This window comes from Harpia harpyja, chromosome 10 (genome assembly GCF_026419915.1).
Source record: "Harpia harpyja isolate bHarHar1 chromosome 10, bHarHar1 primary haplotype, whole genome shotgun sequence".
NCBI lineage: Eukaryota > Metazoa > Chordata > Aves > Accipitriformes > Accipitridae > Harpia > Harpia harpyja.
The window spans coordinates 23,474,815-23,491,444 of record NC_068949.1 but is presented as its reverse complement, the minus strand read 5'-3'; the positions used below and the strand labels follow the sequence as shown (position 1 = coordinate 23,491,444).

Sequence of the window (16,630 nt, the reverse complement as noted above, 5' to 3'; positions counted from 1 at the left end):
CCCACTCTACAGGTGACGGCCAGAGAGACTGACTTGATCAAAAACCTAGCAGTATCTTTCCACCATCTTCAACAGGCTTTGGAAAGAATCCTCAATGAATTGCAGGTAGTAGTAGGGGGAGTTGGGATCAGACCTGGAAACTGGACTCACAGGCCCATCACCTTTCTCTGCTGCTGAGGGTTCAAACTTGCAGGGATGTATCTATGAAACATCTACAGGACTTTCAAGCCAAAATGCAGGAAAGTACAATGAAGTGACTGCAAAGAGAACTGTGAGCAAAGGTATTACTAATACCTCTGCAAAGAAATCACTAAAAGTGACAGAGACAAAAAGACACAAAACCAAAATAGATGAAGCTAGAATAAGCTAGATAAGAAAAGAACATACAAAAAAAGTGTTACATGAATTTAGTGATGCCGATCAACAGATTGAAACAATTTCCAGATCTCCTCTCAAGGAGGACATCAATCAGCTGCTACAGCCAATCTCATCTGCTGGAAAAAACAATCTGGCTAACACAGCTGACCTGAAATTGCACTCAAGCCTTAATCAATCCTTTAAGGAAGACCCAAAGAACTCTTAACTTTTAGCCTCTCTGCTGAGTTCTCTTGGTGAATGAATTAGAAGGTTTAAGTTCCAAACAGATGGTTATTGACTCTGGTGTGCTTATCCTAGCCTTCAGATTAAAAAATAGCAAAGGTCAATTTTCAGGCTGATTCCCATAAATTTTCAGGCAAATTCCCATATTGTAAACCTAAACGACAGAAACCAAATATTTATTTATTTGATGTTATTACACTGAATTGGTGACAAAATTGACTGGTATTCCTATATAAAAGTTGGGTTTATTCAGACAGCAAAATACTTGGTAAATCACAAAACTGTTGGTCCCTACAAATACAGACGTCAAAACAAATGTCTAAAACTATCTTCACAGCCATTCACCTCTCAGCCTTATTTAGTGCTGGTGATCAATGAAAAAATTTACTTACTTGAAGAGAAATAGCAATATTCATTATAGCTCATCATTCAGACAGGAAAACTATACAATAAAAAATTCACTTCAGATAGGTGTTCTCTTCCAATGGCTAATATTCTAGTATCTACAATAATAAGGAGAACAAGTATGTTTTGTCTCCGAGTATCTTATGAAGAAGGGTGTCTACCTTTCTTCCGTTTTTACAGCAAGGAATACTGAAACACAGAAATCTGGAATGACTTGATAACAATTAAAGAGTAAATTAGAGATGAGCATTAAAACAAGATCTCCTGGCTCTCAGAGCTGCATTCTATCTGTGGGACCCTCCTTAGTGGAGCAGGGTATTACCAGTTTGTAATTTCAAAATCTGATTCCTTTAGCAAGAAGATGCTGTTCCCCTGTAGTTCCTAGAGAATCTGCAGGGTTTTTTTTCATGGGTTGCCCATATTCTCTATGTTTCTAGAGACTCTAAAGGTATTTTAGAGGGGAGCCCAAATCTTCATGTTTCTAGGAGATCCTATGCATCAATCCAAAGCAAAAAACTCTGACATTGATTGTATGAAATCGAGGCTTCAAACCATCTCTGTACAAACACTTTGCCATTGAGTATGTAACTTCAAAATGTTTTCTAAACATGAAACATGCACTCCAACCCATCTACATCATCCAATATCAAGGAAAGAATCCAAGCAAATATTAGAGAAACATTTCCCAATATACTGAGAATAAAAAGCAAGTTGTTTGGTCCAATAAAATTTCAACTACCTAAACCAGCAAATTACTTTCATATGCACATTTCTAAGCACATAGGGGACATTTATGGGAAACCAGACTCTTACTACATTATAATCATTGGTCTTGCAAACTATGTTAGTTCAGACAAGAGCAAAATGGATTTTCAAACTTAATTACGAACAAGAAAATTGAATCTCTGTAAAACTCCTTTATCAATTAGTTACCGAGACACTGTTTCTCCCTCATCCATACCCACATACCATTCTGCCAATAGAAAATAATTTACACTGCATTATGATTTGCAAGACAGGACTCTTCACCTACAGGTTTCACCAAGAAATGAGCAAGTATCTTAGATACCTGTATGACACTAGTCCACATTCATTTTAACAGTGAAATGCACCTTACATCTTCTAGTCGTCTTTGAGCATCTCAGCTACAACCCATATTGTATGCTTTCTTCTTACACAGTACCTACCAGACGTTTAATATAAACATTGAATGAAATGGTTAATTAATAGTCTCACTAGGGTTGGCTTGAGGCACAGGCTAAGTAGGCAAGTTCCTAAATTGCAGGATCTGAAGTGACACCAAAGCACCAAGTCAACAAGGCTTATCACCAACAACAGCTTCCCAGTCAGGAAGTGTCTGTATGTCCAGCATGTGCAGCAGATTCCGGTGTTTCTCGTACATAAGTGTTTTCATGCATATGCACACAGTTACGTGATTATCACTGCAATAGATGCTCTTTCACCATCCCTGAAACATGACTGCAAAGGATTCTGGTTTGTACATGAAGTTTAAAGGAATCTGCTGAGCACATGGAGAGGATAAGGTAAAGACAGTGTTATTTCAAGTTGCAAGATGTGCTGATGAGACTGTCAAACTCTGTCCTTGCCTAGATATGCCATGTGCACCTAAGGCCAGCCCTGAACCTATGTTACCAGGTTATATTTATTTTAAAAGACTACATTGAGGGACTGATCCAAAACCCACTGAAACAAGCAGCCTTTTTACCAATAGACTTCAGTGGCATTTTGGGTCTGGCCCTAATACTGTGTTAATATTCAAAACCAGAAGTAAATAATTAAAGGAATGTATTGATCTGAAAGGGGGGTAGGAGAAATCTCAGTTAAACCACATCTTTACATGTAAGTCAGCATTCTAGGCATGTTAAATAATCACTGCGTGCACATGGCTAAATACAACTGATAAGCGCATAAAACCAAGCAAACCCCAAGTCCGTAGCATTAGTCAAATACTAGTTACAAAGCCAGAGGAGCACTGCAAAGCCAAAAAGGCATCATACAGTCAAGGCAATACTTAGAGTGCAGCAAATCATTATGAGGCAGCATAATGCTCAGCAACTAGAAAAAACTCCAGGAAGAAAATAAATGGATAAGGTAGCATTTGTGCAGAAAAATACATATAGTCCTTTATTATTACCTTCAGAGATAGGACTAGGAGTAGACGCAGGAAACTGGTATGTAGGAGAATAAGGATTGTCTTCTGCAGCAGAGAAAAGCAGTGGATTTTGAGACTATCCACAGTGAAGTGGAGGTTCTGCTTCATCCCCCAATTTCCTATCACCATATGATTTTATTGCCTACTTTAATAATACTAGAGTAAATGGCATCATACTTTAAAAAAAGATTAATGGATTAGCAAAGATTTAGTTATTTTATGCATCACACAAGAAGGTATACTGGGCATAACTGAATTTCCAGCCAGTGTAACACATGGGTAATGAAAATCTAGAACCTGAATCTAGTTACTATTAGGGTGCTATAGTACAGTTAACTCAAAGCACAAGACAACAGATACTCTGACTAAACTTCTGGTACCTTCAGTTTTTTGCTGGATTTCAGGAAGTTCAGGAAATATGTAGGTAGGGCAATAAGGGTTTTCTTCAGGAGTGTCTAAGGAGAGGAACATGATTTGCAAAAAAAAGAACAGAGAGGACAGATTTAAAGGGGAAGAAGGGCGAGACAAGAATCCATACAAGTTGACTGCAGAACAGTCCCTCTCATGCTGATGATCTAGCACGACACAACCTAGAGGCGTCTCTGCTCATTGCTGCCTCGCATGTCTGGGCCCTACAAAAGATCCTGGAAACCGAGGGGACTGAACTAATTCTCTTCCTTCTGAAGCATGGGCTCTGGCCAGGCTGAAGAACCTCTGTTAGGAGCACTGGGATTAGGAAACAGTTCAACTCATTCCATCCAATACAACACAGCATCTATCTATGCATAAAGCTCATCATGACAGCACCTGCAGCAGCAAATACAGCTCCAGTTTTGCATGCTCTATGTTTTATTATGTAAGCACAGTTCTGAATCACACCTGCCTGCACATCAGGCTGTTCAGAGTGTTCAGTTTGCAAATGTTATTGCAGCCATTTCTCACACAGAAGAAAGAACGTGAATGTATCAGCAGCCAGGCACAGACGTGCCCCAGAGTAGGGGATCCCCTAAGAGTGCATCACTACAAAGTTTGCAAGTGCTCACCAGAATTTTAGGTTTTGAAAAGAGAAAATTTGAGGTTTTGAAAAAAGCAGAGTTTAGATTCTGGACCTTTCCATTGGTTTCAGTGAGCTTCAAATCAAGCTTTGTTACACAGGTACTAAAGCTTTACAGCGTAAAGTTTTCTCTTGCACACAGAGCAGTTTTAGTGATAACCTACTATCCTTTGAAAGTGTGTATGGGGTGGGGTTAGCTGCTAAAACTGGAGTTCAGGGATCTATTCTCTAAGTATGGAATTATTAACGGCTTTCTGATCTCAAACAGACTTTTCTTTGGACTTCACTGTTCTTACCTTTAACTTCAGACATTTCAAATACTTTGAGTTCTACGGTGCACAGCAAACACTAGTTAACATAAACCACTCCTATATAACAAGCAGTACAACTCTTCATATTAATGAAACAAAATGTTATCAAGGTGGTTGTTTAAAGTAAATAAAAACCATCTGTGTTACAGTACCTCTATTTAGCTTGTGGATCTGTTTGAACATCGTCTTGTACCAGTCCTTTGATCTGTCTGTATTCTGTTGGAAAAATAAATACACACATATAATAATCACAGCCATAAATTCTACCAGCCTTCCAAAGTTCTCATGAATCTTCCAGCAATACCGAAAAGGGTTTACACTCTGCTATATGGAATTAATACTTTGAGATATGAGTGATTTCACTCAGATATATAATCTCCTATGTAAGAAAGCTACAGGCTTCACTCAAGTTACTAATAACGTACAAGCTTTGCAGGGGTAGGTTGTAATATGTGTAGAACTGTAGATTGTGTGAAAGGTTTTGCACGTTAATGTGATTTGACATCTAAAAGTAGAAACCTTACCTATTTTTAGTCATACATACCAATTTCCTAAGTATTCAATAGACAGTTAGAAACACTTAATGTTCAAGTCACTCCAGACGCTAGTTGTAAGAATAGGTTAATAATTCGTTTCATGATAATTTCCCCTGAACACCAAATGAAATCAAACATGCTGTCTAAAAGAGATATCTGCCTTTAAGATGGCTAAAGTGAGACAAAACTCTCACTTAGCTGCTAGCTGTGAATGAAACAGAAGAGCAGAAAACAGTATTTTCAAATATGATGAAAAGATACATGAATTTTAATTTTTTTCCCCCGAGGCGGCTGAAACAGGTCATTGATAGCAAATGGAAGTGTTCATAATAAAACACATTGGAACTAAAATTCTATCTTCCCTTAAATCTCTGCAGTTTCTGGAGCTTTAGTGAATTCCCTGAGCCCTAAGGTAGGCAGAATCTGGCCCAGGTTTTGTGCACTGACCACATGCTCAGTGTTGTCTTACCCTCAGCGGAATGCCAATATCATCGACGGAGGTATCAGCCATGTGCTGAGGGCTCTTGACAATGCTTCTCTTCTCCTCCATTGCCCTCTTCTCACTTGGCACTGTCTCCTGAACCGGCTTGTCCCGTATGGGTGCTGAATCAACTTTATCAGAAACTAGTCTGTCTGGCACTGAATCTGGAAATGACAATGGGGTATTCTTATCTCATCCCAGCATTTCACCACATCACCGTATTCCACTCTCTTAAGGCAAAAATCCTAGCAAGTAGTTGATGAGACAGACTGTGTCACTGCTAGCTGTGGTTAGCATCTGGACTGAAGGAAATCTACAAGGAAAATATTTGAAGCAGGCTAGCACCTCTCAGGTAGCTACCTTCACACATCTCATGACAGTTTCAGTTGTCACATAAGACAACGGAAAATTTTGGTTTCGAGGACTGTTTGGGGGATGGGGTTTTGTGTCTTTTTGACTAATTAGTGACTCTGCAATCTCATTCTTCATCAAAAAGCATCAGTGATACAGTCTCCTAGACATCTTTTTCTGCTAGTGATTTCAATCTAATGGAGTATCCTACGTGGTAGTGGGGCACTACTTTTTAACAGCTTGCACTCACCTGTCAGACAAACCCATTCCTTACAGTCAGTATATGATGCTTCCAATTCACCTCTGTGCCCTAACCAGAGTTTGTAAGCAACAAATTCCACTGTTGTTTAACCATACATATGATTCCTCTTGCACATGAGTCTGCATAAAGACTGGGGGGAAACAACTAATTGCTCCAGAATGCCTCACTTCCACCTGGAATTCCTTGACACTGCCCAACTGACACCCACACGTAGCAGCAGGAATGACCACCACCACTGGCCAAGGAACCAAGGTTGCTCAGGTTGCTCTGAAGCTCTACTGTGCTCTGGAAAGCTGCAGCACAGCAACCCTTAGGCTCTGCCGAGGACTTTTTCTATGTGGATTTTCTGGAGTAGAAATATCTGTGATTTTACAGTCTGCCTCATCAAGACTTTGCCAAGTCCTATCCCTTTTACATCACTGCATGCATTGAAAAGAGAGAGATAGAGAGATGTTTATTCACATGCACATCACCATACTGCCCAAAGCCATTAAATGTGCAGAAATCTGAAAGGGGCAATTAGCAGAGGAAAGGCTCGTGCATAACAAAGCATTGGTCTGTTGGTACCTTGAGCAAACACAATTCTGCCCTGCTAAACTCAGTACGTGAAGGATTTGTGTTTGAGTGGTTGGTTTGAAATTACCATCAAACTTTAAGTCTTCCTCCTCTTTAAGAAAAAATGAAATAATGTTTATAAATGTGCAAGATGGGGCAAAGCATCTATTAAATCCTTGTTTAGCATTTTCATCCTATTTCCCCTCCCTGTGAATGTGTGTGCACTATCTTTTGGTCCTTCCATGTCCCTGGTGTACAGGGCTCTCCATTTTGTAGGAAGTACTTGGTCCATTTCTATTACTAAACGCCTTACTATACCTCTAGGAACAGAGCACAGAAAGAGCAACTGAAACTAGACCATTCTTCCATGACCTTGAAGTCCAAAAGGAAGTGGGGTTTTGGATGTAGATGGGAATGTGGACAGGATGCAAATTTTAGGAAAGGTCACCACTTTCCTCCATTACTTATCATTGTCACTGCTGATGTTACAAGTCCTGAGCTTCTGGTCTAGAAAAGTCATTATTTTCTGCAGGCTAGAGAATTCAATGCCAGAGAAGGTTACAAAGTCCTTCTCTAACAGGACTGGTAAATATATATTATTTCTCTTTGATTCCCTAGCTCCCTGCACTACAAAAGTGGTTGGCTGTTTGCCAGGTAGACCCCATCTGAAACAATGACGATAATATTAAAAATACCCAATATAGACATAAACAACAGGGTAAATGTATCACAATCTGATTTCCCAGTGCCACAGCCATGATCTAAGCAAAATTTTTATTTTGATAATTTAGCAAAAATAAAACCCACCATCTGGCCTGTGCCAGCCATCTCCCAACCATGAATTCACATGTTAATACTATAACATGAAGGTTTGGGAGCTATCTAGCATGGCATAGCCAGGGGGGAAATCTACCAGCCAGTTAAACATATTTTGAAGGAGTCTTCAAAAATATTTCTTGGAGTGCACTTAGAACTGGTTGAAGGTGCTGGACTAACAACCCTGGAGACAGGAAAGGCCTGTCTGACAGCATGAGTTGTATTAGGGCAAGCCCTCCCTCTGCACCCTGCCAGATAAGTCCTTCCTATGTCACAGACTCAACCAAGAGGACCAGCTTAGCTGCTGCTCCAGTTTGGCTGCTCAGCTGATGCTGCAAACACAGACACCTGCTGCACAGGTGTCTTTGCAGAGGGAGGAACTCAAGCCCACATCTTTCACCACAGATTTCCAACAATACCCTACAACTTGGAGAATAATGGCTAAACTTCACACTGACTTATTTGCCATGCAGCTCCAATGATTTCAAAAGAGTTTATGGAGGTATATACCAGGCTTTGAGGTATTTAAAAATCAGAGGGCCAAATCTGGTGCCTAATCACCCAAATAACCAGACTGCACCAGTCAGCACACTCCATGGCACCTGAGCCATCCTTTTGCAAGAGCAGAAGCAACATATGGGGTTGCACAGCAAGACAGCTTTACTGTTATGACCAATAGGACATAAAAAGCGGGGGAGAGGTGGCAGCTAGCAGCTTTGTATGGTCATTTTGGTACACTGAGAGCAGGTACAGACCCAGCTGTGCCACAACACACTTCATTCTCCCAGACCTAGGATCACTCAGGCTGTCAGAAACTGCTCTGTGGCTATCTCTAGTTCAGAAAACAAAGGAGTTCCTGATAATGCAGGGAAACACCTTGCAAAAGGGAAAAAACCCAACAGGAAACCTCTGTCCAGACTTGCAGGCAAGCATTAAACTCACAGCTGAGTGGTGTCCAATGAGACAACACCTACGCTAAGGGAAGGACCTGCTGTTATGCAGCCTGTCACCTCAGCAGGGTGGCAGCAGAGAGGAGGGACAGGCTGGTATCACAGCAGAAGGAACCTGGTGGATGAAGTCCGACCAGGTCAGCAGCAGCCTCACTGGCAGATGCTGTCCTCATTGGACACACTCTGCTAGCCCCAGGCCCACGCAGCAGAGCAAGAGCACACAGTATTGGCTTCCCTGTGTTTCTATGCTATTTAAAGTGCTTAGGCACTCTCTGTGACTCTCTTCTCCCACCTTTCCATTTACCCCACCATGGCCATAACCAAAGAATAATAATATGGGTAAGCGGTGCATAGTGCACTGTTCCTAGAACACCCACTGCAGACTGAGCTACTTCTATTTGGGGAGCGAAAGATGACCAGGAAAACAACTTGCTCTTCTTTCAAGGAGAGACTCTCACACCCTTTGCAAGAGCAGAGAGCTGCCCAGGGACAGAAGGGTGGCAGCACATGAGCATACTTGCATGCTACAATTTTATCATCTATTTCTTGACATCTGGCACAAATACTTCTGCTCTTAGAGTCATGTGAATACTGATTTCTCCTTCTCTTTCCTCTCCCCTCGCCCCAAGCAAGACTAACTCTAATGGCTGTGTAGAGAAACTTGAGAATATGCCCAAAGGGAGTAAACCTAAAGGCTCAAAAGGCAGCCCCAAAGTGAGTTAGAACAATCAAATATATGTAAATCTTACGACTTAGGAGGAACAGATGAGTAATTTAGGGTTTCGGTATATTAATATGTGGCCACACAGGTAGCATTTGGAGAAAAGACTGAAATCAAACATTTAGTGACCTGGACTAAGCCAGGACAAATATTTATACTAATTCCTTTGCCAGTCCTGGGAAGTGTGTTTGCTAAAGGTACTCCTCAAGCTAACAAAGCAGCAGCTTTGCTCCAGAGGCAGTAGCTGGGGGGGTAGCAGACCTTTCACATCATACCTGCCAGGCTACTAAGCCTTTTTTGCTGTTCTGTGGTAAAGGAAAAAAACAAAACAAGAAATACAGAACAAATGGGTGAGACATAAACAGCAAGTGCTCTGGTGCTGCATTTCTGACAGGCAAGAAATACACTGTAGACAGAACGGCAGCAGCTGCTGGAGAGAATCTGTTTTCAAATACCCTGCCAAAGTGACGGCCCACAGTCCCTTCTCCACACAGCAGCCTTGTGGAATAATATAAATCTCATGATGCAGTGACCGATACATTTGCAAAGAGCATTTTGTTAATTTTTTTTTTTTCTTAACATCAGAGAATGAAAAAAGTTGGACAGGAGACAATTTGAAAAACAGTAAAGACTCACAGAGTCAAACAACTTGACAACTAACTGTTACCATTAGCATGAAGTACATTTTGAGACAATAATGCTGTAGCATTTCAAAGGGATATAGGAAAGGATCAAGTCGTTGGTGCTTGCTGAGTCTCATCACATACTAGCCAGCCACAGATTCAGTGATTTGTGCATAGACACAGCTTGGTTAAGGCTTTCATTCTCAGAATGGTCCCCTTGGTTTAGGGCCTTTCATTACTGAGCACCCAGACTGGGACATTTGTGGTATTTTCCAGTGCGTTTGAGCACCCTCGAGCTGATGCTCATAGCTGCTTTCTAAAGGGATGCCCAAATGACTTGCCCACGTCATGGCTGGGAATAAACCATGAATTCTTAGCTCTCTGTTCTCTGCTCTTTCTATGCCCTAGCAATTAATCCTTTCATTTAAAGCATGAAAGCCATTTGAAAAGAATAAACTATTTTACTGACATACAAAATACAAACATTCTTGAAAGCTCATATTGTTAATGCAAAGATTTCAAAACTTTAATACATTAATCACACCTGTTATATATTCATAATAAACCATGCCATGCAATGCCTGCCCAGGCAATAACTGCGCTTTGGGATGTTGTGGGACACTTACCAAGCAAGTCTGCAGTAGGTAACAATCCTCCAGGTGCATACTGTTTGCTAGCAGAACCCATCTGCACTAGATACTTATACTAAGTGGATCATCTCTGCCAGGGAGACTGATATTTCTCCTCATTAAGTGCAGCTCCCTCACCAATACCTATTAACTTTATTCTTTAACCCCAGCACTTCACTGATGGCAAGCTGCTCGTGTGCATTATGCTCACGTGATAGCTGCCAACATATGAAACAAGCCCCTATGTGCAATGGCTAAAAGGAAGGGTTAGCAATCTGAACCTGAAAAGTAGATGGTGAACCACCTGCTGCAGCATTCTTCTAAGTGGGCCATCAGGAGTAGGCTGCTGTATTATGAGAAAGGAGAAAAGATGTGAGTGAGGATGGTCTCAGCTTCAGCCATCGCCTTCACTGAGGAGAATTGTGTTCAGTCACTAAGGCCTCCTGACAAAAACATGTGGTTTAAAGAGTCGATGCTTGAGAGCTCTTTCCTATCCCTTCTTTGACAGGGGAGAGAATATCACAGATGAATAGACTTTTCGTGAAAAAAAAAAATGTACTTTTTACATGAAGAGGAGGTTTCCTTTTCACTTTCGTGTCTGAGTAGAAAAGAGAGCAGCTGATGGACAGAAGTGGAAGGAGCAGGAGGTATCCGCTATTTCACTCTCCTGCCTGACCAGAGCCAGCTTGCAGCCCCAGGCACACACCAGCTAACTGAGGCTTTCACCCTTGATCTCGTGTTCTGGGACTGTAAGCAAAGGCCAAAAACTTGTAGGCTTCTCAGAGAAAGGGTCGAGCAGAGGAACAGAACTGCTGGCAACAGTGAAGGAGTGATTACAGATGCCTTCAGAGTTCCCAGATGAGGGAGCACTGGAGGAGACTAAGACCTGAAACCAGTAACAAAAGGGGAAGAGGAAACAAGTAGTTGAGTACATGCTTAGTGCAAAATAAAGGTGTCAAAAAGAAAATTAATCAAGACACCAGCAGATATGATGGGAAGAAATTCTTACCTTGGTGGTAGGAATGAACAAGAGGATCTGAAATTACTTTTTTATAAGCATAAATCTTATTCAGTTGGTATTACTGAAATCTAGTAGAAAAAATTGAGATCTCTCATCACGACTTACTGAGTAAGATCAAGCAGACAAAAAAAGGATATAGTGTAGTTTCTGCGCTTCAAATCCATTACCTGTTTCTAAGTCTCTGACAGCTCCAAATCAAAGCATCTTACATGATTACAGTCAATGAACTAGCAGATAAAGCATAAAATAGGACAGTAGGTGATGTCTGCTACAACAGTCACTCCAGAGAATAAGGTAACCAGCTCCTTAAAAAGCAATCAATAATCCACTGAGGAAGGAGAAAGCCACATTACCAATCTGGAAGACTAACTAAGCTACTAAAGATCTCAGACTGCCAGCATTAAAATTTGAAATTTCTAATTCAGAGGGTATTTCATAGCACTCAAGAGGAATTTATATTAAACCTCATCTTGACATGAAGGAATTGATTTCAGCACAAAACGTAATTAACCATTCAGGGGAAGGTGGATCATAGCCTAGTAACAGTTTGTTATAGGCCACGAGACCAAACCAGTTATGAACAGATAAGGTCCATAAAGATGAAACAAATATGAATCACGTCAGCCAGGACGGAAACGATCTGAGAACCATTTAAAAACACTAAGTTAGCAAAAAGAAATCTTAATGCTATGCTGGGATAAAGCCTAGATAGGAATGGAAGCATAAGGAACTCTAAGAAACCCTCAACACATAAAAAGATAGGAAACTAAGAAAATTTATACCTATGAGTAGGTAACATATGCTGGGAAGTGAAAGAAAATGACAACGGAAGCTAAAGAATTAACAGAAAGTCTCAGAGACTCAAAAATAGGTTTTGAGGTACCTGAAGAATAAACAGAAACCTAGCAATGATCTTGTTCTTTTATGAAATAGGCACAGGGGAACTGTTAATAAGAGGGCAGAAAAGATGACACATCTGATTACAATTTCCATTCTGCATTTGGGGGGGGGGGGAAGTCTGATGTCGAAATACTTTCCACTTCAACAGTAACTAAGGACAACGCTGAATGGCAACAACTGAGGTCAGATGCTTAAAAATTAGCATGTTCATATAAATTGTACTGAAGAGCTTTAGAGCAGTTTTCTGCTCTAAAGAGAGCAGTTATGGAGAAAGCAGCTCATTGGACCATTAACATTCATCCCCAGTATGTCTTGGAATACAAAGGAAACTCCACAGGACAAGGAATAAAGCAAATGTTGTGACAACCTTCGAAAAGCATCAGTGTGATGGCTGGGACATCTGTCAAGTTGGCAATAATGCCAGAAAAAAAAAACACCATAATGACTTATATGGGATTTTACTAATAAATAGTATGACACATGCAACGTCAGTCAATACAGATTCGTGACTAACATGCCTTGTCAAACCAGTTCAGTACAATTCTTGCAAATTACAAGTTTGACTAAAGACTGAAAAACATGCATTAGAACGAGATACTTCAGACTTGATTAAGTTGCTTATCAGGCCATGATCTATATCACATCAACAAAAATGTGATGAGAGAAGGCTCTTCAATCTATCAGGATACAGTATCACGAGTGCTAATGGTCAGAGGCAAGACATTCAGACAGGACAAATTGTTAACTGTGAAGGTAATTAATAAACAGAACAATTTGACATCAGTTGTCTCAGAGCCTCTGTGTGTGTATCATCATATTATATAGATTTGTCTCTTGTGCTCTTAAAATCTACAGAGACAAAATATCCTTGTGTAGTACACACTGAAATGCTCCAGGTTTAATGCGAAAACCAACCAAAAGAGTATCCCACCTCAAGAAAGTCAACAAAAGGCTTTGAGATAAAGAAAGGCTGCCTCAAACAGTATTTTCTCCTCTTGAAGCAGCTGAGGAATCCAGACACCCTCATTCAGAAGCACACAAGCAAAGCTGCTTCAGATGCTGTCAAAAAGGAAGAGATAACCCACTCATTACCCCTATAATCAGCTGCGCTACAGTGAGGACACTACCTTCAGGATCAAAGACTGAAGTCTGTTTTAAAAATGCACTGAAAAAAAAATACATGAGGGGCTGGAAAGGAGCACACCAATGCACACCTGTAATTAGAGTAACTACAATATGAGGACTGCAGGCCTTGCCCATGTTTTCTGATTATTTTTTTCTTTGCAAAATGTAAGACACAGCATTGCAGATTAGAATCTGCTTGTCCTGGAGTTTCCCAAGTCCACTGGAAACCAAGGCAAATTGGACTGCATCTGCATGGCCCTTTATAAGCTACAGTCTTTAGTGATGCACAATGAGCTGGGAGGCTGGGCTAATGCCAGCCATCAGGAGAACTAAAAAAGAGAAGCAAAGCTTCCCTCTAATGCCACATGTAAAGAGATGCAACTGTCCATTCAGAGGGAGCTGCTGTGAGGCAGACAAAGGCTCAGATTAGTAAACATGGGAGTGCTCAAACAAGGTTGTTTTGTTCATATGCAAACCCAGAGCTCAAGGACTACTGCAGTATGAGTCTGAGTTAATCCAGTTATGGATAGAGGAACAAATTGCCAACTCCAAACTTATGGGCAAACAGATTATTTACTATTGGGTAAATTCCGCTGGGAATCCAGAGGTCAAATCTCTCCTGTAGTAACTGAAAATATGGCTGCTTTCATGCTGCAGTAGCTGAGAAGTAACATATCCCCTTTTCCAGTGAGGGAGAACCCACCTCAAGCTACCTTGCATCTACTGACAGATAGATGCGAACATACACCCTTTTCCACTATGACAGGACACCTGATGGGGGATAAGCTGTTACCCTGCAATAACTTACTCATATGTCCATAGCCCAGTTATAAGCCTCTCCCTCAACCTCAGAGTAGCTTCTGATCCACAGGTTTTAATTAGAAAAAGTAGGCATTGTCCCACACCTCTAACCTCTTACTTGCCTGTTGTATGCTCCAGTCACTACAACTTTCTGGAGGCAGCTTTGTTAGCTCTTAGTAGTCTGGACTTAACTGCCCATGGCACACACATTCTCCAGTTCCTTGTAAGCGTAACAGGTTGCTCAGTTTGAGCCACAAACACCTACATACAAGTCTCCTTACCTCGATTGTGCTGCAAGAGGACAATAGTGGGATTGACGATTGTGGTAGAAGGATAGGCAGAAGATGACTTGTTGATTGAAGTGAAGGAGGTTGGATAGTCCGTGCCAGTGCCAGGCTGGAGCATGTCATTTAGCACAGAACCTGGGTCCTGAAAAGGAGAGCAACACATCATTAGCAGCATGCAGAAGGCTGCTACACTGGGAAAATCTGGGGAAAAAAAAACCCCAACATTTTAAGCTGAATGAGAAGCATAATCACAGCAAATTTTAGTCAACAAGGCATAAGCATGAGTGTTACCCTGCTCCTTGTACGTACCCTGCTCGTTGTTAATGCAATTAGTTTGCTAAGGCAGTACTATAACTATTTGGTGTTGGGTTTCACAACTCCAACCCCAAAAGGAGGCACTAAATTCATCTGGCAGACTCTGTGGAGCAAACACAGGGTGCCAGAAATGAGCAAATCAGGTTGGGGTCGAAGACACAGACATTTTTCCTCTGGTACATACACACATAAACATTTATTTTAAAATTATTCCTTTCATAGCAAGAAGTCAGACGTGCAAAACTCATGCAATTCTGGAGTGAAACATTATTACTGCAGCTGGTCTCATAAGAAAGGTCCGAGGAATAAGGTTAGCACCATCACTCAGGAGACAGTGTGACACCTACCTGGTTAAAATAATGAAATAGAAAAAAACCCCAAAACTGATAGCAGGTAAAAGGTAGGACTCTAGCAAGGAAGATACTCAATGTGGCTTTGCAGCTGGAGCACAGATAGCAAGCTGCTCTTGTTCTCCTAAAGCATCCAGCTACATCATTTGCTTGTTTCAAACCCACCTTTGGTATCACCACAGCTCCGGTTGTTTTGTAGAAATACAGGCTGTGTCAGCAGAGAGACTTTAAAAACTAGTTAATCTTTGAAAAATCTCAGTCCAGGCATACCAGGCTTTTGTTGGTACTAAGGGAAAAAGATAAAGCAGGGACAATGACTAAGGCTGTGTATGCCAGTTTAGGCTGAGATTTTTCAAAGCTTCTTAAGGAATTTGGACACACAATTACCATTAATGTGGAATGAGCATCCGAAGAGAGTATGGAACAGCGTACCAGATTTCTGCACTCCTGCTATTCCACTGTCGGACTGAAATGCTGCAGGCTGCTGATCTGTAAAATGGAGCTGAGCATTCAGGGGGATTTTCATCACTATTAAAAAAAACCTGAACATGCACTTCTGTGCAATATTCTTATTGCTCCACAAGAACCCCTACTCCTGGCTTTTCTGGCCAAGTACAACTCAGTGCCCTTCATACCCACCAGCATCAGGGGCAAGAACTTACAGTATCAGACAGGGGGCTGAACAGGGGCCAGAGTGAGGCCTGGCATCAGAGCTCAGAGATAAATCATAGTGAGAATTGGCCACCAACAGAACAAGCACCTACAGTCTCTCCAGTCTAGAAGGGAAATAGGGAAGAACAATCCTGTTCTGCTGGATAGAGGTGATCTTGCTCCAAGCAGCATCTGATCAGGCCATAGACATTTCATGAGGACAGAAGAGAATCAATGGTCCTCAGAAACAGATGTCCCTAAGAGAGAGACCCAGCCCCACTTTGCTGGCTGTGATAATATTCCAAACAATGCAATTTGGGCAAAGGAGTGGGAGTCAGGGAGAAGTATGAGAAAGTTGGGTTTGAGCTTCACTTTGATAACTAAAATATAAAGAACCCTCAAAGAAGAGGGATGTCAGATCAGGGTAGGTTCAGCAGCCCCAGCTAAGTCCCCAAAGTGGGTGAAGACCATTTACATCATTGTGGAAAACAGGACTGTGACTACATGCCTGAAGTGAGCATGCCCAAAAATGTTTCAAAACTCTCATCTCATGAAAAATCAGGTACAGCATAATTTCCACTACTCCTCTATGATTTGGATGCCTGCTGAATTTTTCTGGAGCTTGCAGAGAGGCTCCATTAAAAAACAAAACCCTCAAACTTTCATTACTCTCTGCAGTAAAAAACCACTGATTTCAAGAGAAGCAGAAAGGC

General features: G+C 41.2%; 1 protein-coding gene across 42 annotated transcripts in view; it reads right to left on the bottom strand.

Moving 5' to 3' along the window:
- Positions 1-16,630, bottom strand: part of SORBS1 (sorbin and SH3 domain containing 1) — an 81,507-nt gene that overhangs the window by 42,186 nt on the left and 22,691 nt on the right. For 18 of the 42 annotated variants that reach the window (XM_052798327.1, XM_052798306.1, XM_052798307.1 and 15 more), the window contains 4 exons: positions 14,596-14,743; positions 9,491-9,520; positions 5,549-5,724; positions 4,696-4,759 (listed from right to left, as the gene is read on the bottom strand). In XM_052798327.1, coding sequence (XP_052654287.1) covers positions 4,696-4,759; positions 5,549-5,724; positions 9,491-9,520; positions 14,596-14,743 — 418 coding nt within the window. Of the gene's footprint in view, positions 1-3,160; positions 3,224-3,558; positions 3,634-4,695; positions 4,760-5,548; positions 5,725-9,490; positions 9,521-14,595; positions 14,744-16,630 lie in introns of all 42 variants that reach the window. The other 24 variants (XM_052798295.1, XM_052798300.1, XM_052798296.1 and 21 more) reach the window with 2 other exon arrangements.